Source organism: Rutilus rutilus (genome assembly GCF_951802725.1).
Source record: "Rutilus rutilus genome assembly, chromosome: 1".
Lineage (NCBI taxonomy): Eukaryota > Metazoa > Chordata > Actinopteri > Cypriniformes > Leuciscidae > Rutilus > Rutilus rutilus.
Window position 1 is genome coordinate 33,518,822 of NC_140209.1, and position 25,066 is coordinate 33,543,887.

The following is a 25,066-nucleotide window of genomic DNA, read 5'->3' on the forward strand; positions in this document are numbered from 1 at the left end:
TTTAAAAAACACTAGGCACATAAGTCGCATTAACAGTGGATGGCACATCAATATTTAGACATATGAATCCGTATAGGGGAAAGCTCGGGCATGTAAATTATTAATATTAAATTAACGTTAAATAAAATAAAATTATCGCTTTCAACATCTAATTTAAGTTTTTAATTTGAACGAGTGCCAGCTCATTTGGCTTTATCTGGACACTCAGACCCGTTCCTCCCATTTCAAAATGTTCTTAATTTGTTTAATCTCGATAACCGTGGATGTCCTGTTCTTTTTGTATTTACCCCTTTAGGTACCATTTGGTGTCAACAACTTATTTTGATGAGTTAAAGCAATGTAATAACATAAGCAATTCTCACCTTTTTTTGTTATTCAAAATTCAACTCAATTCAACAATTTTTTTAAACAAAAAAGTCAGTTGAATGTAATTTAACTTGAAATTACTTAAACATCCGTGAATTGTACTTTACTTAAACCTTTTACTTACTTAAATTACTTAAACCTTTTACCAAGTTAAAGGCAACTTTTACATGCAAACACAGCAGACTGAATATAAATTGTTCAGATAAATGTATTGTTAATTTAGTAATAAAAAAGGCAGAAAAAAGCAAGGACAGTATTTTTTATGTTTTCAGACAAAAACGGCCAAGACATTCAATATATTGTTTAGGATTCTGGTAATTCTTTTTGGATATACATCGCTGTTTAGAGAGATGATGCAAAATAGATTCATAGACATTTTCTGTTCTCTCTCTCTCTCTCTCTCTCTCTCTCATTTAGAATAAATGAATTAGACATTCACTGTTTGTTTTTTTAAGAATGATAAAATGAATTGACAAAATGCGTCTGTAATTGTTGGCTGAAGTCTGAGAGGTGGAGCTGATGCGCTGTTGGGTGTGGCAGAACTGCGCATTATAACCCCCCCCCCCCCCCCCCCCCCCCCTATCCTACAACTAAAACTTTTCTCTTGTAGCCTAATACCGAAGTGGAAAGGATCGAAAAATGAGTTTGACAGCTAAGGATAAAGCCTTTGTCAAAGCCTTCTGGGGTAAAATATCTGATCAGGCCGACGCCATAGGACAAGAAGCTCTGGGAAGGTAAGAGATCTACATTTGAATTATTTTTTTGACACCAAGCAAATCAATGTCAAAGAGTTTTGCCAAACCAAATAACGGATTTTTCTCTTTCCCACAGAATGCTCATCGTCTACCCTCAGACTAAAATATATTTTCCTGACTGGACTGATTTTTCTCTCGACTCTCCTCAAGTGAAGAAACACGGCGAATCTGTGATGTCAGCCATCACTGATGCTGTGGGCAAAATGGATGATCTTATTGGTGGAATGAGCGCCTTGAGTGATCTCCATGCCATTAAAGTTCGCCTTGACCCTGTAACCTTCAAGGTGAGATGATTTCTATGTGCAGTGTTTCAATCCTTTCACTTGAGTGTACATTTAGGGTGTTAAAATAATCTGACACACTCAAATCATGGTGTGGAGCACTCTGAGTTCAATCAAACGGAGACATTCAAGATGTGAAATAAAATATGGATTATTAATTCATAGTGCATTAATTGTTATTTTTTCTGTTCTTTTTTTTTTTTTTTTTTTAGATTCTGTCCCATAACATCTTTGTGACTCTTGCAGTTCATTTCCCCACTGACTTCACGGCAGAAGTGCACGTGGCCGTGGACAAGTTTCTTGCGGCTGTGTCTGCAGCCATCGCCGATAAATACAGATAAGATCATCATTCAGGGGCTACCTCAAATAATGAAAAATAAAATATCAGAGGCAATCAATAAAATATTCTACAATCAAAACGTCTCTTATACCTGTATTTTTTCGAGCCTTCCGGACGATAACCAGCCTATATGGACAAACAGGTTATTGCATGATTGATTGTCCTTTAACCCTTTCAGACACGTTACTTGGACAACTTTAGCACCTCTCATTGTGCTTTGGAGTTTAAAGCAGGATCTTTCCATTTTATTATTTTTATTATGGCTGCTCGAAGGTAATCCGTTCATTTTAACACATTGAAAAATTCCAGCAGCCATTTATTTTATTGATGACAATAATGAAATGACCAAAAGAAATGTAAATCTCTGTAAAGCTCGTTCTATTTAATCAATGTCATTTAATTTCTAAAAAAAACATTCTTTAGATCCAGGGGTGTAGCCTTACAAAACTTCCCCATGCGGTGAAAGTCAAGCTTTTAATGTTGTAATATGTCTATGTGGTGTTTTTAATATGCTTTAAGACAAATCATATACAAATTCATAAGTCATCAGCATTGCTGAGTATTTATTCATTAAAACTGCAGTGAACCAAAGACCGTCTCGGTTTGAAATCGCTGGTGTTTCTGATGTCACAAACCTTGTAACCAATTGATCATCAACGAGTGGATCTCTGAGCTGGTGTGAGTCAGTGGAGGCGGGGCTATTTTGCATATTCATAGAAGGGTGTAGAGTGACATTCAAGCTATTTTAAGGCATGACGAATGTTTTAAAGGAAAACAGTTTTAAATATATAATTTTGGTGATCAAAGATGAGTTTTAAGTGATACATTTTTTTGACTACAGGGGGACTTTAAGTAAAAGCCTAGAGAAAATGTTACTCAGTATGGCCTACTTAAAAAAAATAGTAAACAAGTACAACTATAAATTATATGATATTATTTAAAAATAAAGTTTCCAACACAAATAAAACCAAGAGAGATAAAAAAAAAATGTGATGCAGAGGCCATAAACATATTTAAGAAAGAATGCAAGAACATGTTGATGTTAACAACTCCTAAACTCTGCTGCTCAAAATGTTTTGCTGATGTGAACTGTAGGCAGTGATAGAGGTAGTTTTATGAGTGAGATAGAATTAAAACACTGACTTCTATAGCCACTTTTGTCTCTATTCAGCCTCTGTCTGCAACAACAACAAAATATTTTTTTCTTTCTCAGAAAAATATTAACCCTTTCATGCATAGTGGTCACTACAGTGGACAGCTATTAAAAAAAAAATTCTTGAATTTGCACGGGTTTTGATGGCATAGTTGCACATCAACCTCTTCAGTGGACCTTGGTGCATCATCCTATACATTGCAACCAAGTGGCAAGCCGTTGTGTTTCGATTTTTTCCCCCTCCAAACCAAGATGGCCAATGGTCAGTCAGAAATGCCAAGTTGTTCCGGAATATCCACTCATTCCTTCTATCCTATAGGCGACTCTTGTAGGTAAAAAAATAAATAAAATTGCAGCATCAAGCAATATCTAATGAGTCCTATCGCAGTTAAATTTTCCAAATTTTGATTTTAGATTGGGAGAAAAATCTGATTAATCATCTGTCCACTATAGTGGACCTCATGCATCAATGGCTATATTTCAGCTACAATTCAACTTATACTGTGAATATTGTTTTTGAAAATACTTAATCTGCAGTGACTTTTTTTGACTGTAAATAAATGTATTTGTATTATTAGAATGTCATTTTCATTGACATCAAAAAAAGTTATGTGATTACATAATGTATGTGACTTGTAATGCGTTTCTTTACTCGTAACATCAAAAAGTAATCTGATTACGTAATGCACATTACTTGTAATTAATTACTTTACATGTTAGATCAAAAAGTAATCTGATTAGGTAATGCATGTTACTTGTAATACATTACTCATAAGATTAAAAAAATCGGATTATGTAATGCATGTTACTTGTAACACATTACTTTATTTGTAACATCAAAAACGTAATCTGAATGCGTTATGCATGTTACTTGTAATGCGTTACCCCCAACACTGCTCGTTTCAGATGAGATTGAAAAAAACGTATCGCTATGTTTTCTCAGAGGAGGGCTATGCTATAGAAATGTGTCCATCTTGAAGATAATCAGAATTATCAGCTAATAAGGGTAAATTTACATACTCTGGTACACTGGAGGGAGCATCTGAGTGGTTTCCACAGTTGTACCTTGACAGGCTGTAGAAAATTCTGATGGAATCACGTCCTCGTGTTCTGATATCAAAGATACGCGAAGTGCAACTTGTATGAAGTTCAATTGCCTTTGCAATATTTCACATTTATATTTTTGTATATATTTTATAGTTTTCAGATGATCGGATATAATGTTATTGATTAGTTTGTTAAATACACATACTTTATCTGTTTGGTTATTGTATTATGTTTAATACAGTATCTCTTCAGTTTAAACAATAAACGCATGCTGTCCACTCAAGAGGAGATCTGAAAATGTCTTTGAATAATGTGTAAAAAAAAAAAAAAAAAAAAAAAAAAAAAAAAATCTTGTTTTATGCCTTACCAGCAATAAAAGACATAGGAAAAAAAAAAAACCCTGACTGAGGTTATCTTATTCCATGCATTAATATTTCGCTTACAAATTACTTGATTGACATACCTACTTGTTACTCAAAATATATTTATAATCTGATATGATAATATTCACATAGAACATCACTAAACATGATTTACACTTAATTTAACATATTTAATGTTAATTTTAAATCAAGTCTGTGAGTAAAACACTGATTTTATTGTTATTCTCAATGTTGTGGGCAGTTACCAATGACCAATATTTCAATGTAAAAAATGTATGTATGCTTCTACGAAAGCATACAAACCTCAGAGGTTTATAGGACTATTTAAAACTCAGTTTCTTTTGGGAGATTTAGAATTGTGTTGGCTATTTTTCTTGTGAAACCCAAGGTGCGAATTACAAGAGAATTATGACAAGGTTGTTTGCATTCGTTTTTTATGTTTCAAAATGTGGGTTAATGTTAATTTAAACATATTTGATTTGGCCCATTGCTATAAGTTAATTCTATCACTATATTTTACAATTGAAATTTAGAGAGGAAATCTGCAATAATTCTTGGGGGTTACCATCAGCCACCAAAAACTCAGCGATAACAGCCAAGGAATCAAACTTATAGTCTGCCAACGACCCAGGATTGAATTTTCTCCACCATTCGCCACGTCTACTCTACCCTAATATCTATTTAAACAGGACACCCATTAGTTATTTAGCCCAAACTGCTTGGGTACGATAGAAACCTGTGCGCCAGTGTCAATCAATAAACGTGTTTCACACTCACCACCAGTCAGAACAACTCCAGCACCGGATGAAGAAACTGAGGCCAATTTATCAGACACAACCGTGAGGGCAGGCATTTGGACTGTTGTGCCCGCCCCCTCTAGTTTCTCTGCAAATAAGGGCAATTTCTACGTAGGTGTCTAGTACAACCACATTCCCAACATGTTTCGGTCCCGTACTACGGGGTCCTGTGACTCAGATATTTAGAGGAGTCACTGCGTGCAGACTTCACCTGTATATCCTTACAGTACCTAACTTGTAAAGCCTTAACCTCCTGACGCAACTCCTCCACTATGCCCAGTAAAACTTCAACCTTATTATCAGATGAATTCTGAGCACTCAGACCCCGAACTTTAGAATCTGAACAATGTGCATGTTCCAAATTCCGAATAAGCTCCAATTCAGATGCTAAATTAATCGTGCCTTCTAAAGTGGCAGTTTTTGCACTGCGCAAATGAAACGCTTAATAAAGCTTACCCTTCGCTTCGCTTACCCTTACCCCATTAAAACGCTTAACCCTCTGGGCTTCTTCGCCCGAAAACGGGCGAAAACTTGAACGTTTCGAATTGTTTAATTTTTTTGCTTCATCGGATGGGGGTGAAACTTGGTGACTTTTGTTTTATTATCTATATGAACACACAAAAAAATCAAGGAGATGATTCTGATATGTTAAAGGGTCGTAAAAAAAAAGTCACACTTAGCTTCCTCCCGCCCGAAAACGGGCGACATAGGAAATGAATGGGAAATACGAAAAAATAGGAAAACTCAGAGAAACTTTTGGTGGTACAAGCTACAGATCAGCCACTGTGCTGAAAAAAAGTGTACAGCAATGAAGGGGTGACACTCTAGAACATCAAGAGTGCAAATAAGACACCCTCCCCCCCACACACACACACCCACACACACAAACACACACACACACAGAGAGAAATGAACTGGTAAGACTGAAACAGCAAATTTTGCCCCAAACTATATAAAAATTATATAATCATAATAACTCCAAAACTATAGCAAGGAGAGTCAAAAGGTAGGTATCGTTTGAAAGAACTCTTTTTAATTTTTTTGAAAATATAAATTACATTACATTTGGACATTGTCCTGCCAAGAAACAGCGGATAAAAGACAATATATATATATAATTTTTATTATGATTTTGCATATGTTTCTTATTTGTCATGGAATAACTCAGGAAGGAAATAAGGTAGGAGGAAAATTCTTTTTTAGTGAAGTCCCCCTACATGTTAGCTGCATCTGGATAAAAAAAAAATAATTTTTGGATAAAGGAATCAAAAGTTACAGCATTTGGAAAAGAGATAGCCTTTTTGTACAGTCTTTGACACCCCCGCATGGGCAATATTTTCTCCATGAAGAATATCTTGTCATAAAAGCAATAGATTATGTTAATTTTGGGCTCATTTTAATTGTAACAATATGCTGTAAAAAATGAAGTGCCATTTTCAATTATCTGAGAATGTTTCATGAGCTGTATGATGTTTTTGACACATTGCAGTACATTATTTTATAGATTATGAAAAAAAGGAAATTCTATTTATCAGCAAATAACTCAGCAATACTTAAGAGTTTTTCAAAGTGGATACATTCACTGTAAAGTTCAGACTCTAAGCTTTCAAATGACATCAACTTTGTGTTAATCAAGACAACATGTAGGTAGCGGCGACATGCGTAGCCTATAGGGTAGAGTGGGGGAAAACGCCCCCCTGGGGTAAAACGCCCCCCACCTGTTTTTCCCAAAATAACCACTAAAAGTAGTCAAGATACATTTTTACTGTTGCTATGCACTACGTTGATAACGGGGATATACAAATCTCTATGGAGAAGCTGACACCAGCAACATATTTGAAGATAAGAGGATTACAGGGTAAATGCTATAATTTTCAGATATTAGTAAATAAGTGTTTAAGAGAATATTGTTCTGCAGGATATCGCAGTGATGTATGATAGATGAATAGTGAAGTCTGTAGTTTGAGATCATATATTATTTATAAGGAATATAATTATATTTTAAAAATTAAACATTTTTTAAAAAACTCATAGCTTGTGGGGTAAAATGCCCCCTACACTGAGGGGTAAAACGCCCCCCCTGGGGGCATAGTTTCTCTATCATAATTACCATAATAAAATATTTATGTCTATCAAATCCTTTGTTTTACACTTAATGCAGTATAACTAGGTGGTAAAATCAAAATATTTGAACAAAACATGAAAAAATTACCTCAAGTGAGCATTAACTAGCTAGCTTGCTAGCACAGTTAGCTCACTGATGGAAGGTAGTTAATTTTGCCTATTTTGAACATTGCTGAAATAATTATTAATATATATACATGTTGATACATTACTTGCCTTTTACCTTTAGAGATTAAAAACTATTGTCTGTTAATTTTGCTGTTGATCTATGAAGCAAACTGGTTGGTAAGAAAGGGGGCATTTTACCCCACGTTGGGGGGCGTTTTACCCCACCGCTGGGGCAAAACGCCCCCTTTGTACAAAAATATTTTCAGTGAAAATACTAATTAATTATGAAGGCTGAGCAATTTTAATATTTGGTGAATAACTCCTGCCATAGTCACTCAAAACCGGGATGGCAATTCTAGTCACATTTATGTTTTGTTTCACTGTAATGTCACATTTTCCTTAAGGGGGGCGTTTTCCCCCACTCTACCCTACATTTCACTGGCCACGAGCCAGTAAATCTTTCGTAGCACCATCAGCAGAAGGGTAAGCTTTATTAAGCGTTTTAATGCATTACCAAACTCACGCGCAGTCCAACATGCTGCAACATGATCTCAAGACCAATTCGTACGAATTCGTACGAGTGATAAAAAGGTGGCTAATTCGTATGAATTCGTACGACCTCACTCGTACGAATTTGTACGACTTGTCTAAACCCACGTGATGGGTATGTTTAGGGGCGGGGTCAGGGGTAGGTCATTCGTCTGAATTCATACGAATTTGGCAATTCGTAAAATATGTACGATTTAGCAAAAATCGTAGCCTACTAATTCGTACGAGTGAGATCGTATGAAGTAGCCTACGAATTAGCCACCTCATAGAATTCGTACGAATTGCCTCGTTCCAGTCTGCACTCTCATAAGGCTTTTAACACTTACCCATCGCATCTTTTAAAATAACATAATTATTCTTTGCTTCATAAGGACGTCCACTGTAAATATCTCTGGCTCGACCAAAAAATAATAAAGACATAACCTTTAACTTGGGCTCATTATCCCACCTTACTTGGACCGCCATCTCAAATTGTCTAGACCAGTCAGACCATTCCCGTCCCACCCCAGTAAATGCTTTTAGCATGAAAAGAGGGCGAGAAACTGGAATTAGGCATTAGAGTTAGAAGCTGTCATATCACCATTTGATACAGTTTATGATATTGGTGGAGGGTGGTGGGGGGCCCACATCAATATTTTTTCAGGGGGCCCGAATCCTCTAGCTATAAATGGCCTATGTGACCTGTGAATTTGTGCTGAAACAAGACACTTAATGGACCCCTGTGGGTCATGTGACCACTTTTTTGCACTTTCATTGATTAGTATTTGAGTTCTTCTCCCCTGAGATAGGTTTGACCAATGAATGGGTGTCTCATTTTATTAAAAATAAACTAAAATAGACTGTTGCCTTGAGGCAACACATACCACAGAGTGCTATAATTAAATATTTCATGATAAATTAGTTATTTGAAGCAATGATTCTGCAAGTGCAAGGCATCTTTAAAGATATGAATGCACAATGCAAAGTTTTGAACACCGGACAGCCTGTGTTATCTACAAGTGATGACTGTTTTGAGTTTTCTGTCTACAGTTTTGGAAAATTACATCAAGGTTCTAAAATTGGTGCCAAAATGAGTGTAAAAAAATAAATAAAAAAACTGTAGGATAGTGGCAGAATTATGAGAGGGGCTCATATCCTATACATTCTTACAACATCTCACATGCCATAACCTGAGGCTACAAGAACTCTGAACCATCCTAATGTATAGGCCAATCATTTATATGCACATTCATATGGCCCAACTTGCAGCATATCGCTACCGTCCGAAAGTCTGCGTATACAATTGTGATCAAATTAAGAGCATTTTGAGTGTTTTAAAAATTGAAAACGAAAATATTAGGCCTACTTTATAACCATTGCAAGGTGAACAACTATTCACTGATAATGCTGAATATGATGGCAACAGTTTTGTTCATTTTGGAGAGAAATGTTGATGCTCATTTATCATCATTATGCTGTATGTTAAAGTAATTTACTTGATGAATAAAAAGACTCACAATCCAACCCTTGTATGATTGCTTTATTTATATACTTTTTTAACACTTTAATGCATCGAATCATTGAATTGAGGCCGAGATGTCGAGCAGGACTTCAATAGTACTGGCTGGAGAGAGCGGACACAACTACAGACAGGAACTTCTGCCAGGTGGCCTGAACTGCAGGGGTGAAAGCGGGTCCAAATGCGGTCGCAATAATAATGGTGAGGCAATTGGCCAACAGCTGCGTGCATGGGTCAAGAAAACGTGCATTTGTTAGGCAACAACAGTCTGTGATATACTTATTAATACGCTCAAATTTAGAAAATAAAGCATTTACCTTGAAGTTGCCTGGATCGACGTTGAGTTTCTCGCAGTGCAGCTGGCTAAGTTGGGCGTAAGTGGCTTTGATGTTATCCATGTTCTTCACGGCTTTGTCCAACGCATTTAGCACAGTTTTACCATGTGCTGACACTTTAGGATTGCCCAGGATTGCAGCTGCATTGGACAGGTCTCCAAAGGTACCGAAATACCTCTGAGTCCAGGGGTATACAATCAGCACCCTGTCACATGAAGGAATGGAAATAGCTCTATAAATCCAAACTCTTTTCAAAATACATAATTGAATAAACGACGTGTTATAATCTTTGACACGCTTTCACATTACCTTGCCAGAGTCTGGGGTCCGATTTCACCGACGTTGATTCTGCTCCAGACACTCGCAACAGTTTTGCGCTCGGAATCTGACCACTCCACCATTGTGATTATCTCTTTCCTTTTTCAACAAGTGTGAATGCTGAACATAGATAGATGCGCGCGGAGTTTTTATTTATACTCGCACTCTCCGCCCTACACCAGGCGCCTAAAATGATTGGTGTGGTACCCATTCGTACTTGGATCCGATCCTAGTTAGCTACATTTTGATTAGAAACTGTGAACTTAGACTGAACCCATTTGAACCCATTTCGTACATCTCAAAATAAATATGGATTCAATCATCAAAATTAATGTCGTATTGTGTGTATTGTTGTAAGAGTCCAAAATCTAATCAAGGCTTTATGTTGTAATTTGTCTTCCATACTCAGAAAATGTTGAAAACTATAGCTGGCCATTAACATAATTATGTTTAAAAAAACACTAGGCACATGAGTCGCATTAACAATGGATCGCACATAGGCTAGTCAATGTTATAGGCTAATATTTAGACATGTGAATCCGTATAGGGGAAAACCTCGGGCATGTAAATTATTAATATTAAATTAACGTTAAATTAACATTTAACGCTTTCAACATCTAATTTAAGTTTTTAATTTGAACGAGTGCCAGCTCATTTTGCTTTATCTGGACACTCAGACCCGTTCCTCCCATTTCAAAATGTTCTCAATTTGTTTAATCTCGATAACCGTGGATGTCCTGTTCTTTTTGTATTTGCCCCACCCCTTTAGGTACCATTTGGTGTCCCCAAAAGACCCCGAAGCATCTCTCACACTGTATAAAAAAATTACATGGTCAAGTTATGACAACATAACTTATTTTGATGAGTTAAAGCAATGTAATAACATAAGCATTTCTCACCTTTTTTGTTATACTAAATTCAACTCAACAATTAAACAATTTTTTTTAACAAAAAAGTCAGTTTAATGTCATTTAACTTGAAATTACTTAAACATCCAAGATAATTGTACTTTAACTTACTTAAACCTTGTACTTGCTTAAATTACTTAAACCTTTTACCAAGTTAAAGGCAGCAACTTTTACATGCAAACACAGCAGACTGAATATAAATTGTTCAGATAAATATGTTGTTAATTTAGTAATAAAAAAAGGGAGAAAAAAGCAAGGACAGTATACTGTATATTATATTGTTTATGTTTTCAGACAAAAACGGCCAAGACATTCAATATATTGTTTAGGATTCTGGTAATCATTTTAGGATATATACATCGCTCTCTTTCTATCTCTCTCTCTCTCATTTAGAATAAATGAATAAAGACATTCACTATGTTTTTTTTTTTTTTTAAGAATGATGAAATGAATTGACAAAATGCGTCTGTAATTGTTGGCTGAAGTCTGAGAGGTGGAGCTGATGCGCTGTTGGGTGTGGCAGAACTGCGCATTATAAAAAAAGACCCCCTATCCTACAACTAAAACTTTTCTCTTGTAGCCTAATACCGAAGTGGAAAGGATCGAAAAATGAGTTTGACAGCTAAGGATAAAGCCTTTGTCAAGGCCTTCTGGGGTAAAATCTCTGGTCAGGCCGACGCCATAGGACAAGAAGCTCTGGGAAGGTAAGAGATCCATATTTTTTGACACCGAGAAAATCAATGTCAAAGAGTTTTGCCAAACCAACGGATTTTTCTCTTTCCCACAGAATGCTCATCGTCTACCCTCAGACTAAAATATATTTTTCTGACTGGACTGATTTTTCTCTCGACTCTCCTCAAGTGAAGAAACACGGCAAAACTGTGATGTCAGCCATCACTGATGCTGTGGGCAAAATTGATGATCTTATTGGTGGAATGAGCGCCTTGAGTGATCTCCATGCCACTAAGTTTCGCATTGACCCTGTAAACTTCAAGGTGAGATGATTTCTATGTGCAGTGTTTCAATCCTTTCACTTGAGTGTACATTTAGGGTGTTAAAATAATCTGACACACTCAAATCATGGTGTGGAGCACTCTGTGTTCAATCAAAAGGAGACATTCAAGATGTGAAATAAAATATGGATTATTAATTCATAGTGTATTTTTTGTGTTATTTTTTTATTTTATTTTTTTCAGATTCTGTCCCACAACATCCTCGTGACTCTTGCAGTTCATTTCCCCACTGACTTCACGGCAGAAGTGCACGTGGCCGTGGACAAGTTTCTTGCGGCTGTGTCTGCAGCCCTCGCCGATAAATACAGATAAGATCATCATTCAGGGGCTACCTCAAATAATGAAAAATAAAATATCAGACGCAATCAATAAAATCTTCAACAATCAAAACGTCTCTTATACCTGTATTTTTTCCGGACGATAAACAAATCAATAGCCTATGCTATGGACGAACAGGTTACATTGCATGATTGATTGTCCTTTAACCCTTTCAGACACGTTCCTTGGAAAACTTTAGCACCTCTCATTGTGCTTTGGAGTTTAAAGCAGGATCTTTCCATTTTATAAATTTATATTAATGGCCAATATATTATGGCTGCTCGAAGGTAATCCGTTACTCTCATTTTAGCACATCGAAAATATCAGCAGCCATTTATTTTATTGATGACAATAATGAAATGACCAAAAGAAATGTCAGTTGCTGTAAAGCTCGTTCTATTTAATCAATGCCATTTAATTTCTAAAACACATTCTTTAGATCCAGGGGTGTAGCCTTACAAAACTTAAAATCCTCATGTGGTGAAAGTCGCTTTTTATGTTGTAATATGTCTATGTGCTTTAAGACAAACCATATACAAATTCATAAGTCAACAGCATTGCTGAGTATTTACTCATTAAAACTGCAGTGAACCAAAGACCGTCTCGGTTTGAAATCGCTGGTGTTTCTGATGTCACAAACCTTGTAACCAATTGATCATCAACGAGTGGATCTCTGAGCTGGTGTGAGTCAGTGGAGGCGGGGCTAATTTGCATATTCATAGAACCGCTTATACTAAATGAGACAAGGTTGTAGCGTTACATTCAAGCTATTTTAAGGCATGACGAATGTTTTAAGGGAAAACACGTTTAAATATGTAATTTTGGTGATCAAAGATGAGTTTTAAGGGATACATTTTTTGACTACGGGGGGACTTTAAGTAAAAGCCTAGAGAAAATGTTACTCAGTATGGCCTACTTAAAAAAAAAAATAGTAAAAATATAAATTATATAATATTGTTTAAAATTAAAGTTTCCAGCACAAATAAAAACAAGAGAGAGAAAAAAGTATGGCCCTTAAACAGACAGATGTGATGCAGAGGCCATAAACATATTTAAGAAAGAATGCAAGAACATGTTGAGTTACAACTCCTAAACTCTGCTGCTCAAAATGTTTTGCTGATGTGAACTGTAGGCAGTGATAGAGGTAGTTTTATGAGTGAGATAGAATTAAAACACTGACTTCTAAAGCCAACTTTTGTCTCTATTCAGCCTCTGTCTGCAACAACAACAACATTTTAATTTTCTTTCTCAGAAAAATATTAATATGTGATATAATTTGAGGAAATCTGTACTCAACAGTAATTCTTGGGGGACCAACATCAGCCACCAAAAACTCAGCGATATCAGCCAAGGAATCAAACTTATAGTCGGCCAACGACGCAGGATTGAAATTTCGCCACCATTCGCCACGATATCCATCTACAGTATATCCATCTATCCATCTCTACCCTTATATCCATCAGAACAGGACATCCATTAGTTACTGTTAGCAGAGTACACAGATTTAGCCAAAACTGCTTGGGTACGATAGAAATGTCCGCCAGTGTCAATCAATAAACGTGTTTCACACCCACCTACTTTACTAGTCAGAACAACTCCAGCACCGGTTGAAGATAGGCTGAGGCCAATTTATCAGAACTAACCGTTTGGGGGCATGCATTTGCCCGCCCCATCTAGTTCCCCTTCAAATAAGGGCAATTTACGTAGGTGTCTACAACCACATTCCCAACATGCTTCGGTCCGAAACCGGTCCTTAGATATTTTTTTCAGAGGAGTGGTTCGTGCAGACTCCACCTGAATATCCTACAGTAACTTGTAAAGCCTTAACCTCCTGACGCACGCAACTCCTCCACTATGCCCAGGAAAACTTCTACCTTATTATCAGATGAATTCTGAGCACTCAGACCCCGAACTTTAGAATCTGAACAATGTGTATGTTCCAAATTCTGAATAAGCTCCAATTCTGAATAAGCTCCAATTCAGAAGTTGGCTAAATTAACCGCGCCTTCTAAAGTGACAGTTTTTGCACTGCGCAAATGTACGCATGTCGCCGCTACCTAAATGTGAGACAAACTGGTCACGAGCCAGTAAATCTTGCGAAGCACCATCAGCAGAAGGGTAGCTTCTAAGCTTTATAAATCAAGCGTCTTACCAAACTCACTAGCAGTCTCGTTATGGAGCCGACGTCGGGAGGAAAACCTCACCCGATTCCATACACTCTCATAAGGCTCTAAACACTTAGCCTACCCATCAGATATGTTTAAAATAACATAATTAGTCTTAGTTCAACGAGTTGGTGTTTCCCGAAACCATCGTTCTAACGAACATTCGCAAACAGCATTGCAAAGTTGTGTAGTTGGAACGACAGCTCGACCTGTGGTTAGAAGCATAATTTCTAATTTGCATGACATGTGGACTTAAATCCTTATCTTGAGCAAAATAAGCAAGATGACATTCAGTACAACCTGTGTCTTTTAATTAGAATACATAGCCTACAAATGTCATTTACGTCTTTGAGTTTGTAAAGAGATTTAAAGCACCGTTTTTGAAGACTGCGCATGTGCGAACGTGCTCTATAAGAACGAGCCTATGATTGAATCTGGAAATAAAGCGAAATAACTGAGAAAAATTAGAAATAGTCCTGAGATGCCATGTCTGTAATTTATATAAAAACATCTAGCGTTAATTCGATCTCAAACAGTTTCATTAAAATCAGTTAATAGTCCACCACGTGCGTGACGTCATAAACCAACGTGGTTGAACGACCACTTTGCGACAATATGGTTTCGGGAAACAGTCGTGACTAGCTAGTTGGTTTCTTCAACGATGCATCGTGAAGCATCGAGTTACGTCGTTGTACGGGAAACGCACCCCTGATAATGACGGAACTTGCGAACATAGCTAACGATGCTTTTGGGAAACGCACTATGGTCGCAAGTTCCGTCGTTATCAGCATAGTTCAACGATTTGGTGTTTCCCGAAACCATCGTTCCAACGAACGTTCGCAAACAGCATAGCAAACTTGTGTGGTTGGAACGACAGCTCTCGAGCTGTGGTTAGAAGCATAGTTTCTAGTTTACATGAGATGTAGACTGAATAAATCCTTATCTTTAGCAAAATAAGCAAGCTGACATTCAGTAGGCTACAACCTGTGTTATTTATTTAGAATACATACAAATGTAATTTACGTCTTTTAGTTTGTCAAGAGATTTAAAGCACCGTTTTTGAAGACTGCGCATGTGCGAACGTGCTCTACTATGTAAGAACGAGCCAAATATTGAGTCTGGTAATAAAGCAAAATAACTGAGAAAAATTTGAAATGGTCTTCAGACGCCATGTCTGTAGCTTATATGACAAAATCTAGCGTTAATTCGATCTCAAACAGATTAATTAAAATAAGTTATTAGTCCACCACGTGCGAGACGTCATAAACCAACGTGGTTGAACACTTTGCGACATACGGTTTCGGGAAACAGTCGTGACTAGCTTGTTGATTTCTCCATCGATGCATCGTTATATGGTAGTTAAGCAGCGAGCTATAGTTGTACGGGAAACGCACCCCTGGTTATCAATACCACCTCAATGCTGAAGCACTTGTGCCAAGTATTGACAAGGCCTTTTCTCCCTCTGCTGTGAGAAGGGGGGACTCATTGGTCCCACCACCTGTTTTAATAATTGTTGTAGCCTACTCTGCTGTGCCCTTTTCATTTTAGCAAGGTCGGTATAGTCATGTCACTTTTTCCTGACATATTTCCCTGATCTTTTAATGCCCCTAGCTGCAGTCAGTTTTGTAGCAATATCCTCCCAGATGTATTGTTGTTTTTGTTTAGTTGTATGACTGCCCTTAAACCTGTTGACAAGTTTTGTTTGTAGCTCCACCTCCTCTAAAATGACATTAAAGGAGAAGTTCACTTTTAAAATGAAAATTCTGTCATCATATACTCACCCTCATGTTGTTTCAAACCTGTATGAATTTCTTTCTTCTGCTGAACAGAAAGGAAGATATTTAGAAGATTATCAGTAACCAGACAGTTTTTGGGTCCCAATGACTTCCATAGTATATTTTTTTCCTACTATGGAAGTCATTGGGACCCAAAACTGTCTGGTTACTGATAATCTTCTAAATATCTTCCTTTCTGTTCAGCAGAAGAAAGAAATTCATACAGGTTTGAAACAACATGAGGGTGAGTAAATGATGACAGAATTTTCATTTTAAAAGTGAACTTCTCCTTTAATCTCCTCTTTTTGAAAAATTTATTATTATTATTTTTTTGGTTCTGCCATTTTGCTGGTGTCTCCACCCGTAGGTTTGTGCTTATTGGCCTCGTAGAAAATGCACATCAGATGAAAACAATTAGGCTAAACATTTCAAAATAAAAGCATGTGCGACAATTACGAGCCATTCTACAAGGTGACATTTCAGCACCTGACATACAGCGAAGTAGCACTTAAAGCACAGCTGTGTGCGATCGTGCTAAGTGCGTTTTTGTGAAACGCACTTGTTGAAATGAACAGGGCTGGGTGCGTTTCCCGTACAACTATATAGCTCGCTGCTTAACTACCATAGTACGATGCATCGATGGAGAAATCAACTAGCTAGTCACGACTGTTTCCCGAAACCGTATGTCGCAAAGTATCGTTCAACCACGTTGGTTTATGACGTCTCGCACGTGGTGGACTAATAACTTATTTTAATTAATCTGTTTGAGATCGAATTAACGCTAGATTTTGTCATAGAAGTTACAGACATGGCATCTGAAGACCATTTCTAATTTTTCTCAGTTATTTTGCTTTATTACTAGACTCAATATTTGCCTCGTTCTTAGTAGAGCACGTTCGCACATGCGCAGTCTTCAAAAACGGTGCTTTAAATCTCTTGACAAACTAAAAGACGTAAATTACATTTGTATGTATTCTAAATAAATAACACGGGTTGTACTGAATGTTAGCTTGCTTATTTTGCTAAAGATAAGGATTTATTCAGTCTACATCTCATGTAAATTAGAAACTGCTTCTAACCACAGCTCGAGAGCTGTCGTTCCAACCACACAAGTTTGCGATGCTGTTTGCGAACGTTCGTTGGAACGATGGTTTCGGGAAACACCAAATCGTTGAACTATGCTGATAACAACGGAACTTGCAACCATAGTTGGCTAACGATGCTTTCGGGAAACGCACCCCTGGGTTTCCCGATAACGATGGATCTTTCATCTTAGCACTTATGAAGATTTTCTGCGAGTGATTTTCTTCGTGTTCATTTCACGTGCGTTTCACAAAAATGCACTTAGCACGATCGTTCGCAACTGTGCTTTAAGTGCTACTTAAGAGTCGCTGTCCGTTTGTCAAGTGCTGAAACCTTGTAGAATGGCTTGTAATTGCAGCACACGTTTGCAATTTTAAATGTTTAACCTGTTTTCACCTGATGTGCATTTCCCCCCACGAGGCCAAAAATCTATAAAAGCACAAAGATACGAGTGGAGACACCAGCAAAATGGCTGAACCAAAAACAAACAAACAAAGAAAATACCTTTTTTTTAAAAAAGAGGAGATTAAGGTAATTTTAGAGGAGGTGGAGCTATACAAAAATATTATTTTCAGCAGGTTTAAAGGAAGTCATACAAATAAACAAAAACAAAAACAAATCTGGGAGGATTTTGCTAGAAAACTGACTGCAACTAGGGGCATTAAAAGATCAGGGAAGGAGGTCAGGAAGAAGTGGCAGGACTTTGCCAGCCTTGCTAAAAGGAAAAGGGCTCTGCAGAGGAAAACATTTAATAAAACAGGTGGTGGGACAAATGATGGCCAACCAAGAAATGCCCAATACATGGCTAGGTTTCGTGCATGTCAGCAAGTCATTTTTCAACCCTATTTTTCCCAGTCTTTGAAGCATATTACATCTTTTATTTATTTTTTGTTCATTCATTTAACTTTGATTAAATTATTTCTATTTTGTTGTTGTTGCTTTTTTTCTGACCTTTTCAATTATTTAATTTATACATTAATTTAACAAAAACAAAACAACAACAACAAAAAAGAGTAGGCCTAATAAAGTGTACAAAAAGTACAATCAAAACCTTATTATATATTATATTATAATCACATTGCATTTAAATAAAGTTAAAGGTGTAATCTGCCGGTTGTCCTGCAGGTGACCTCATAACTCTGTCCTCTTACGATGCACTTGGGGATTTCCGATTACTCCAGAGCACTCGTAGATCTACGATGATTTTTAAGTGCTATTTAAGTTACGATGCTTTTGGGAAACAGACCGTAATATTATCAGTCGTACGATCGTTTTTACGATCTACTTAAGCTTACGATGGTTTTGGGAAACGCAGCCCACGAACGTTCGTGAAGTCGCTCGTAGAAAATGCTCGTAAGTGCTAAGACTTTTCCTGCGCACTGCAGTTTCGTAAAACTCGCCCAATAGGTCGCGCAAAAAAAATAAAAATAAAAATAAAAAAATAAAAATTACTTGGTACGCATCTTCTTTGGACGTCCTACCATATCCTCTATGAATCGGATAGGCTTCACAAGGAAAAGACATAGCCATGTCGTCATAATGGACCACAAACAGCCAAGGAGACAAATAAATAATTCGATCAAAATTAGAAATGAAATATTATGTGCATTTAATGTTCTGGATTAAAGCAAGCATTCAGAAGAATTTTGATTTGAATTAAACTGATCTCAACTGAATAGTGACTTTTTACAAATGTCTTTTTAGAGCTGTTTCAGAGCAGAATTTAATTCTTTTTGCATCATTGAATCGATATTTTCCTGTCTATCACTGTAAATCTGCTTTGAACATCTGTGCTTTATATAAATAAAGGTGGCTTGAAAGGACTTTCCTTATGAAATTTTATTGGCTACTGCGGTTTTTTGGAGTTGGCTACACAAAGTCCAAACTTCTCAAAACTTTGTACATATGATATGGATAACAAGTGATTCTGAGCAAACAAGCAGTTTCATGATTTTATGATGCTTCGGCGAAAACCATCCCATCAGGTCTATTACCATATGAATCAGGGTAAGACAAAAAAACGTATTGGAAGAAGGATTGATGATGTATTGACTGATTAATTTCTAACAAAAACGTTAGTGTAGCCTATATGGTATACTGTGGGTGTTAACCGCTTGAATTCATTGATCAAATCAATTAAATGTATCGCAGCCTCCATAAGCTGACACTCTTATCTATTTTTATTAATATAATTATTAATAGTCAGTTTCTCTGTTTGCAAATTTGACATTATTTTGATAAGAGAAAACAGCGAATTACCTGCAATGTGCTTGAACAATATTTTTGCAGAGAACGGAAGAGTGCCTTCTTATTAATATGAAATAGTAAAAACAACATTCCAAGTTCCAGCAGGCCAAGTTCTATTATGAGCCATTTTGATTATATTATATAGAAATATATTTAAAAAATGAAAAGAGCCTTAAAGGTATAGGCTATACCTTTAAGGCTCTTTTCTTTTTTTAAATATATGTCTATGTGTGTTGCCTTAACCTGCTTGCAGTTTAACACAAGTGTTTGTTTTATTTTTCATAACACTACAGTAAGCCTTAGTGTCTTTATATAAATTGTATAATATATCTTAAGTGTCTCTCCATTTTAAATGGACAGCAATATATTTAATCATGTCTTGTAATTAGAAAAAATGTGTCTTATTGGGGTCTAGAAAAGAAAAACATTTAATGATCTATAAGCATTTCACAGATTTCTATGTAGGCTACACTAATTAAATAAAACAGTACTGTCCGCCTCGTTCGTAGTTTAGCCTCAACGATTCTAAGATTATTTTAGAACTACTTTCCTCATCCATCCGTTAGATTTTTGTTTTTTTATGTCTTAATTTCTTTGGCTATATGGTACAGCAAAAGTGCAGCATGCTATTAAACGGAGCTGTCAACACTTTAAAGAGTATACTACTTAATCAAACAATATAAAAAAACAAAAAAAACAGGTATATTTATTTTCTATAATTTTCTATATATTTTCTGTCAACCTGCTCTCTAGAAGGCCTAGGCTACTATCAAAACTTTAGACACGATCTCGCGGATTAAATAGGCCTACTGATTGATATTACAATATATAAAAAATAAGCAAACGTTAAGATGACATTTCAATAAATTGTCAATAATATTGACCGGGGTAGTGTTTGTCTTGTAGCCTGTCATATCCGTGTATAAAGACTCATGCTTAAAACGCTGAGTCGTGAACATTTAAATTGGCTTTGTACATCTACGTGCGTTGTAGCTACATCTAAGTGCTTTGTACATCCTACGAAAAGTTATTTATGGTATGCTCTGTCATACCTGTCTTTTTGTGTTGTGTTAAATTTGCAAAAGACATTACCGAACCATAAATAAGGCCCCGGGTTATCCATCCTGTGTGCTTTCGTTTTTAATAGGCTTTTTTTAAACAGTTACTTTGTGACAGTTATTTTGGCTGTTAAGTTATAATCCATTTCCATCTGTTCTTTGTTGTTTCTGTGGTTGTCCAGCTGTGTTGTCAAACTGGGAAAGCAAATTACAGTCGATATGTCATAGTTTGCTATCAGTATAGGGCCTACTAAAAGAAGTAATGCGATAGCTTTTATTACAGGCTATTAACTTACATGTAACCTAACTTTCGACATTGCAAGTTGGCCTATTTGGTAGATCTACACGGTTTGCTTTCGGCTCATTTTAGTAGATGTCCGGTGTAGTTAAAGTAGTTTAAAGAATTTAGAAATTCGACAGAGCAGAGATGCCGACATTTCAGTTGGACATTTAGGACATTTAGAGTTAAACGTGTTAACTCGAAGAAGAGGTGCAAAATTAAACTTGTAGGTTCTGCTATGCCTTTGTTATTTGGCATATTATTTTTTAACCTTATGACAAAATGGCTCATAATAGAACTTGGCCTGCTGGAACTTGGAATGTTATTTTTACTATTTCATATTAATAAGAAAGGCACTCTTCCGTTACCTGCAAAAATATTGTTCAAGCATATTGCAGGTAATTTGCTGTTTTCTCCTATTAAAATAAATTGCATACACATTTGCACATAGAAACTAACTGACTAATAAATAATTATATTAATAAAACTAGATAAGAGTGTCAGCTTATGGAGGCTGCGATAAATTTAATTTCTTTTATCAATGAATTCAAGCGGTTAACACCCACAGTCTGCAAATCTATTACAACTGTCTTTGAAAGGCTTATTTGTAAGAAGTTTCTGACTCATTAGGTCTTGTCGAAAAACTCACTAAGAAATGGTTAAAACCCCAATAATGTTGTTAAAGAACAGGATTATTTTCTTAATTTGCCATCTATATATATATATATTTTAATTTTTTCAGAGTTTATATGTATGATCATAGACTATGATCAGCGTGTTTTGTGGAATAAATGGGAGCAAACAACATTAAAGTGCTTTTAGCATTATTTTATTGATCTTGTTGTATAAGAGTTAGATCTTTGTGTGAACAGCTCCGTGGGGTGCGATCTTCTGCAATACAGCTGGTGTTCATTGGTGATGAGACTCTAGTGGTACTGTCTGCCCAGAGCGGACACGACCACGCTCAGAAACTTCTGCCAAGCCTCCTGGACGTCAGCATTGAAACCAGAGGGGCCGAACTTCATGGCAGCGCACACGGTGATACAATCAGCGAGAAGCTGTAGAGCAAGAGATCTATTAAGTGGCTGCTGTGATGAATAGGCCTATTCAACATAATATGAGCACAACAGTTTTGTAAATGTCGTGGGCAAACCTACCTTGAAGTTGTCTGGATCCACATGCAGTTTCTCAGAGTGCATCACACTGAGCGCGGCATAGGTGGCCTTGATGTTGTCCATGTTCTTGATGGCTCTCTCCAAACCTCCCATCACAGTCCTCCCGTGAGCTGCCACCTTGGCGTTACCCATGATTGCAGCGGGGCTTGACAGGTTGCCAAAGGTCGAGAAATATCTCTGAGTCCAGGGATACACGATCAGACACCTTAAAAGAACAGAATTATTAAACAAACTGGGTAGCTGACATCATCTAACAGAGGGAGTCCTGATAGAATGCGTCTATTAAGAATCTGGTGCAGTTATTTTACCTGGACAAGGCCTGAGGTCCGATTTCATCGATATTGAGTTTTCCCCACAGGCCAAGGATGGCAGTTCGCTCTGCGTCTGTCCACTCAACCATGTTTACGCTTTAGGATGTCCTTAGGTGCTTGTTTAAGTCCAATAGGAATCACTAGTAGAAATTCAGAAACCGAAGTACAATTTATTGATGTCTGATGTCTCCGCCCATTAAAATATGCAAAGTCTTATTGGATAATTTCTCTCAGCAGGTGACGCATATGTGTCTGGACCTCACTGATCGGACCCCGTCCAAAAAGTTAGTAAGTAAACATGAACAAGCATTTATATATATTTTTTTTTTTTAAATAAAAAAATATGCATAACGAATTTTGGTCGTGCCCACAATGATCATGCCATTACTTTCCCAAAATATGCCCCACTGTTATAAGGTTAAAAATAAAAAGTTTATGTTTTTAAAACAAACAAACAAACAAAAGTTCATAAATTTCAATAAAATGTAGGCTAGTTGTTTTCGTTGAAAGACCTACACTCCAAAAAAATTATACATTTTTAAGATTTACGAATTTCAATTGTGTAGTACAATTCCATCTTTAATTGAACAATACTTACATATTATTCATATTATGGATTAAGAATTTTAAATCCGTTAAGCAGAGCTTAAATAAACATTTTGTATAAATCTTAATGGAACAACGGACCATTTAGTCTAGGCTATGTGATTCCTATTCATAAATTCATAAAACAAAATGTATTTATTTTTATTTTTATTTATGAATATGAATCACATAAACTAAACCCATTCCCTTGTTCCATTAAGATTTATTAAAAAATATATATATATTAAGCTATATCTCTATTTTTTTCATTTAAAATTCTAAATCCATAATATGAATAATATGTGACCATTATTCAAATAAACTGAAAATGTTATCTTCATTAAACAAGAAGCACAAAATTGGCACGTTTTTGATTGGACACCACAGGTTAGAGATCAGCAGAAAAGCGTTGAAGAGGTGTGGTTTGGATCGATTGCATGGGTGTGCCCGTCTTTAGTTTTATATAAAAAGTGGAACAAAATCCCGTTTTCGCCAACACCGTTTTTTCTGAAGACGATCTAACTTGAGAAAAAAAGATGAGTCTCTCTGATAAGGACAAGGCTACGGTGAAGGCCATCTGGGGTAAGATCAGCCCTAAGGCCGATGAGATCGGCGCTGAAGCCCTCGGCAGGTAATACTGACCTATTGTCTTTCTATTTAAGTTAAGATAAACGGAGTTTTGAAGAAACTTGTTAAATAACTTTGCTGAACAGCATGAAAAGTTAATGTTTTTATCACTTCTACATTCAAGTATAGCCTGATGTTTAGATTACCCAAATGATTATTGTTATTATTTTCTTCTTCAGAATGCTGACCGTCTACCCTCAGACCAAGACCTACTTCTCTCACTGGGCTGACCTGAGCCCCGGCTCTGCTCCAGTGAGGAAGCACGGCAAGGTTATCATGGGTGCAGTCGGCGATGCCGTTTCAAAAATAGACGACCTTGTGGGAGGTCTGGCCGCCCTGAGCGAACTTCATGCTTTCAAGCTGCGTATCGACCCGACCAACTTCAAGGTACACCAAAACAATAGCACTACAAGTCTACCCAACACTGACATGTAGTAGCCTAATAGCCTAATCATGATAATGTGTTTCTCTTTATTCCTTTTCTAGATCCTCGCACACAACATCATAGTGGTCATCGGCATGCTCTTCCCTGGAGACTTCAGCCCAGATGTTCACGTGTCAGTTGACAAGTTTTTTCAGAACTTGGCCCTGGCTCTTGCTGAGAAGTACCGCTAAACTTCCAGTGGGCATCCATGGGCAAGACTGTGCGGCACCCCTAACCAACTCATGCATGATGTCTGAATAACATTTCTCAATAAAAGGCACAGAACTGAATGAGTTGAGTCTTGTTTTTTGATAATGTCGATCGTGTGTTCCCAAGTGTAAACGCTACACGATATAGGCTTACTCAATATGACATCAATCAATCAATCAATAAATGATGAAATTTTTCTTTTTTCTTTTTAACCCTCTGATGGTCTTCGGGGTCTTTTTAACCCGCAAGTGACTTTTGCTGAATTAAAAAAAAAAAGTTATCTTTGTCCAAATGGCATGGAACTTTGTACGGCTCTTAACCCTTTCTAGATCTACAACAACAACAACAAAAAAATTGTAATGATATCTGTTTTTATGTTAGCGTGAAAAAAAATAGTCACACTCGTGGTCTTTGGGGTCAAATGTAAAATGCAATTTTACTCTGTTTATTAATGTTTTTACTCCGCATTTGTGCAGTTTTTGGAGGATTTATGATATATTTTAAATAAATGAATTAAATACATACATATATATATATATATATATATATGGGTGGTTGACATGACATGGCCTTTTTTTGGTCCAATGTGTCAATGTTAAGTAAATTATAGAAAAATATATCAAAAACTGTGATGATATTGTTCAGAAAGTGCTGTTTTATATGGACATACAGAGCATTCATGGGTTTAATCTTCCATTTTTTCACAATTTTCAGCCAAACCAGAATAAGCTCATATGGCGTGACTGTCCCAAGCACATTTCACAAATTTTGATTTTGAATAAAAACAAGAAAATGAATTCATTTTCTGTTTATTAAATCATATATTGATATCC

General features: G+C 36.5%; 6 protein-coding genes across 6 annotated transcripts in view; 3 read left to right on the forward strand and 3 right to left on the reverse strand.

The window, feature by feature from the left end:
• The window catches only part of LOC311304609 (vascular cell adhesion protein 1), a 660,847-nt gene that overhangs the window by 290,606 nt on the left and 345,175 nt on the right, over positions 1-25,066 (reverse strand). The gene's annotated exons all lie outside the window — the stretch shown is intronic.
• On the forward strand, positions 952-1,821 carry LOC311288057 (hemoglobin subunit alpha-like). Its single transcript, XM_084405261.1, has 3 exons — positions 952-1,100; positions 1,198-1,405; positions 1,615-1,821. Exons 1-3 carry the CDS (start codon positions 1,006-1,008, stop codon positions 1,741-1,743), a joined length of 432 nt encoding a protein of 143 aa, XP_084261387.1. The 5' UTR covers positions 952-1,005; the 3' UTR covers positions 1,744-1,821.
• On the reverse strand, positions 9,408-10,210 carry LOC311287610 (hemoglobin cathodic subunit beta-like). The gene is made up of 3 exons (XM_084404549.1): positions 10,046-10,210; positions 9,719-9,941; positions 9,408-9,622 (listed from the first exon to the last, which is right to left on the reverse strand). Exons 1-3 carry the CDS (start codon positions 10,135-10,137, stop codon positions 9,494-9,496), a joined length of 444 nt encoding a protein of 147 aa, XP_084260675.1. The 5' UTR covers positions 10,138-10,210; the 3' UTR covers positions 9,408-9,493.
• hbaa2 (hemoglobin, alpha adult 2) lies at positions 11,469-12,365 on the forward strand. Its single transcript, XM_084405142.1, has 3 exons — positions 11,469-11,666; positions 11,750-11,957; positions 12,159-12,365. The coding sequence occupies exons 1-3, from the start codon at positions 11,572-11,574 to the stop codon at positions 12,285-12,287; spliced, it is 432 nt and encodes a 143-aa protein (XP_084261268.1). The 5' UTR covers positions 11,469-11,571; the 3' UTR covers positions 12,288-12,365.
• LOC311287449 (hemoglobin subunit beta-2) lies at positions 21,715-22,666 on the reverse strand. Its single transcript, XM_084404318.1, has 3 exons — positions 22,385-22,666; positions 22,059-22,281; positions 21,715-21,959 (listed from the first exon to the last, which is right to left on the reverse strand). Exons 1-3 carry the CDS (start codon positions 22,474-22,476, stop codon positions 21,828-21,830), a joined length of 447 nt encoding a protein of 148 aa, XP_084260444.1. The 5' UTR covers positions 22,477-22,666; the 3' UTR covers positions 21,715-21,827.
• Positions 23,409-24,313, forward strand: LOC311287903 (hemoglobin subunit alpha-like). The gene is made up of 3 exons (XM_084405022.1): positions 23,409-23,603; positions 23,779-23,986; positions 24,086-24,313. The coding sequence occupies exons 1-3, from the start codon at positions 23,509-23,511 to the stop codon at positions 24,212-24,214; spliced, it is 432 nt and encodes a 143-aa protein (XP_084261148.1). The 5' UTR covers positions 23,409-23,508; the 3' UTR covers positions 24,215-24,313.

Coding starts and splice junctions, on each gene's coding strand:
- LOC311288057 (XM_084405261.1), top strand. CDS start 1,006: ATGAGTTTGACAGCTAAGGATAAAGCCTTTGTCAAAGCCTTCTGGGGT. Junction 1,101..1,197: donor GGACAAGAAGCTCTGGGAAG/GTAAGAGATCTA, acceptor TCTTTCCCACAG/AATGCTCATCGTCTACCCTC. Junction 1,406..1,614: donor TTGACCCTGTAACCTTCAAG/GTGAGATGATTT, acceptor TTTTTTTTTTAG/ATTCTGTCCCATAACATCTT.
- LOC311287610 (XM_084404549.1), bottom strand. CDS start 10,137: ATGGTGGAGTGGTCAGATTCCGAGCGCAAAACTGTTGCGAGTGTCTGG. Junction 9,942..10,045: donor GGACCCCAGACTCTGGCAAG/GTAATGTGAAAG, acceptor TTCATGTGACAG/GGTGCTGATTGTATACCCCT. Junction 9,623..9,718: donor TCGATCCAGGCAACTTCAAG/GTAAATGCTTTA, acceptor CCATGCACGCAG/CTGTTGGCCAATTGCCTCAC.
- hbaa2 (XM_084405142.1), top strand. CDS start 11,572: ATGAGTTTGACAGCTAAGGATAAAGCCTTTGTCAAGGCCTTCTGGGGT. Junction 11,667..11,749: donor GGACAAGAAGCTCTGGGAAG/GTAAGAGATCCA, acceptor TCTTTCCCACAG/AATGCTCATCGTCTACCCTC. Junction 11,958..12,158: donor TTGACCCTGTAAACTTCAAG/GTGAGATGATTT, acceptor TATTTTTTTCAG/ATTCTGTCCCACAACATCCT.
- LOC311287449 (XM_084404318.1), bottom strand. CDS start 22,476: ATGGTTGAGTGGACAGACGCAGAGCGAACTGCCATCCTTGGCCTGTGG. Junction 22,282..22,384: donor GGACCTCAGGCCTTGTCCAG/GTAAAATAACTG, acceptor TGTTCTTTTAAG/GTGTCTGATCGTGTATCCCT. Junction 21,960..22,058: donor TGGATCCAGACAACTTCAAG/GTAGGTTTGCCC, acceptor CTTGCTCTACAG/CTTCTCGCTGATTGTATCAC.
- LOC311287903 (XM_084405022.1), top strand. CDS start 23,509: ATGAGTCTCTCTGATAAGGACAAGGCTACGGTGAAGGCCATCTGGGGT. Junction 23,604..23,778: donor GGCGCTGAAGCCCTCGGCAG/GTAATACTGACC, acceptor TTTCTTCTTCAG/AATGCTGACCGTCTACCCTC. Junction 23,987..24,085: donor TCGACCCGACCAACTTCAAG/GTACACCAAAAC, acceptor TTCCTTTTCTAG/ATCCTCGCACACAACATCAT.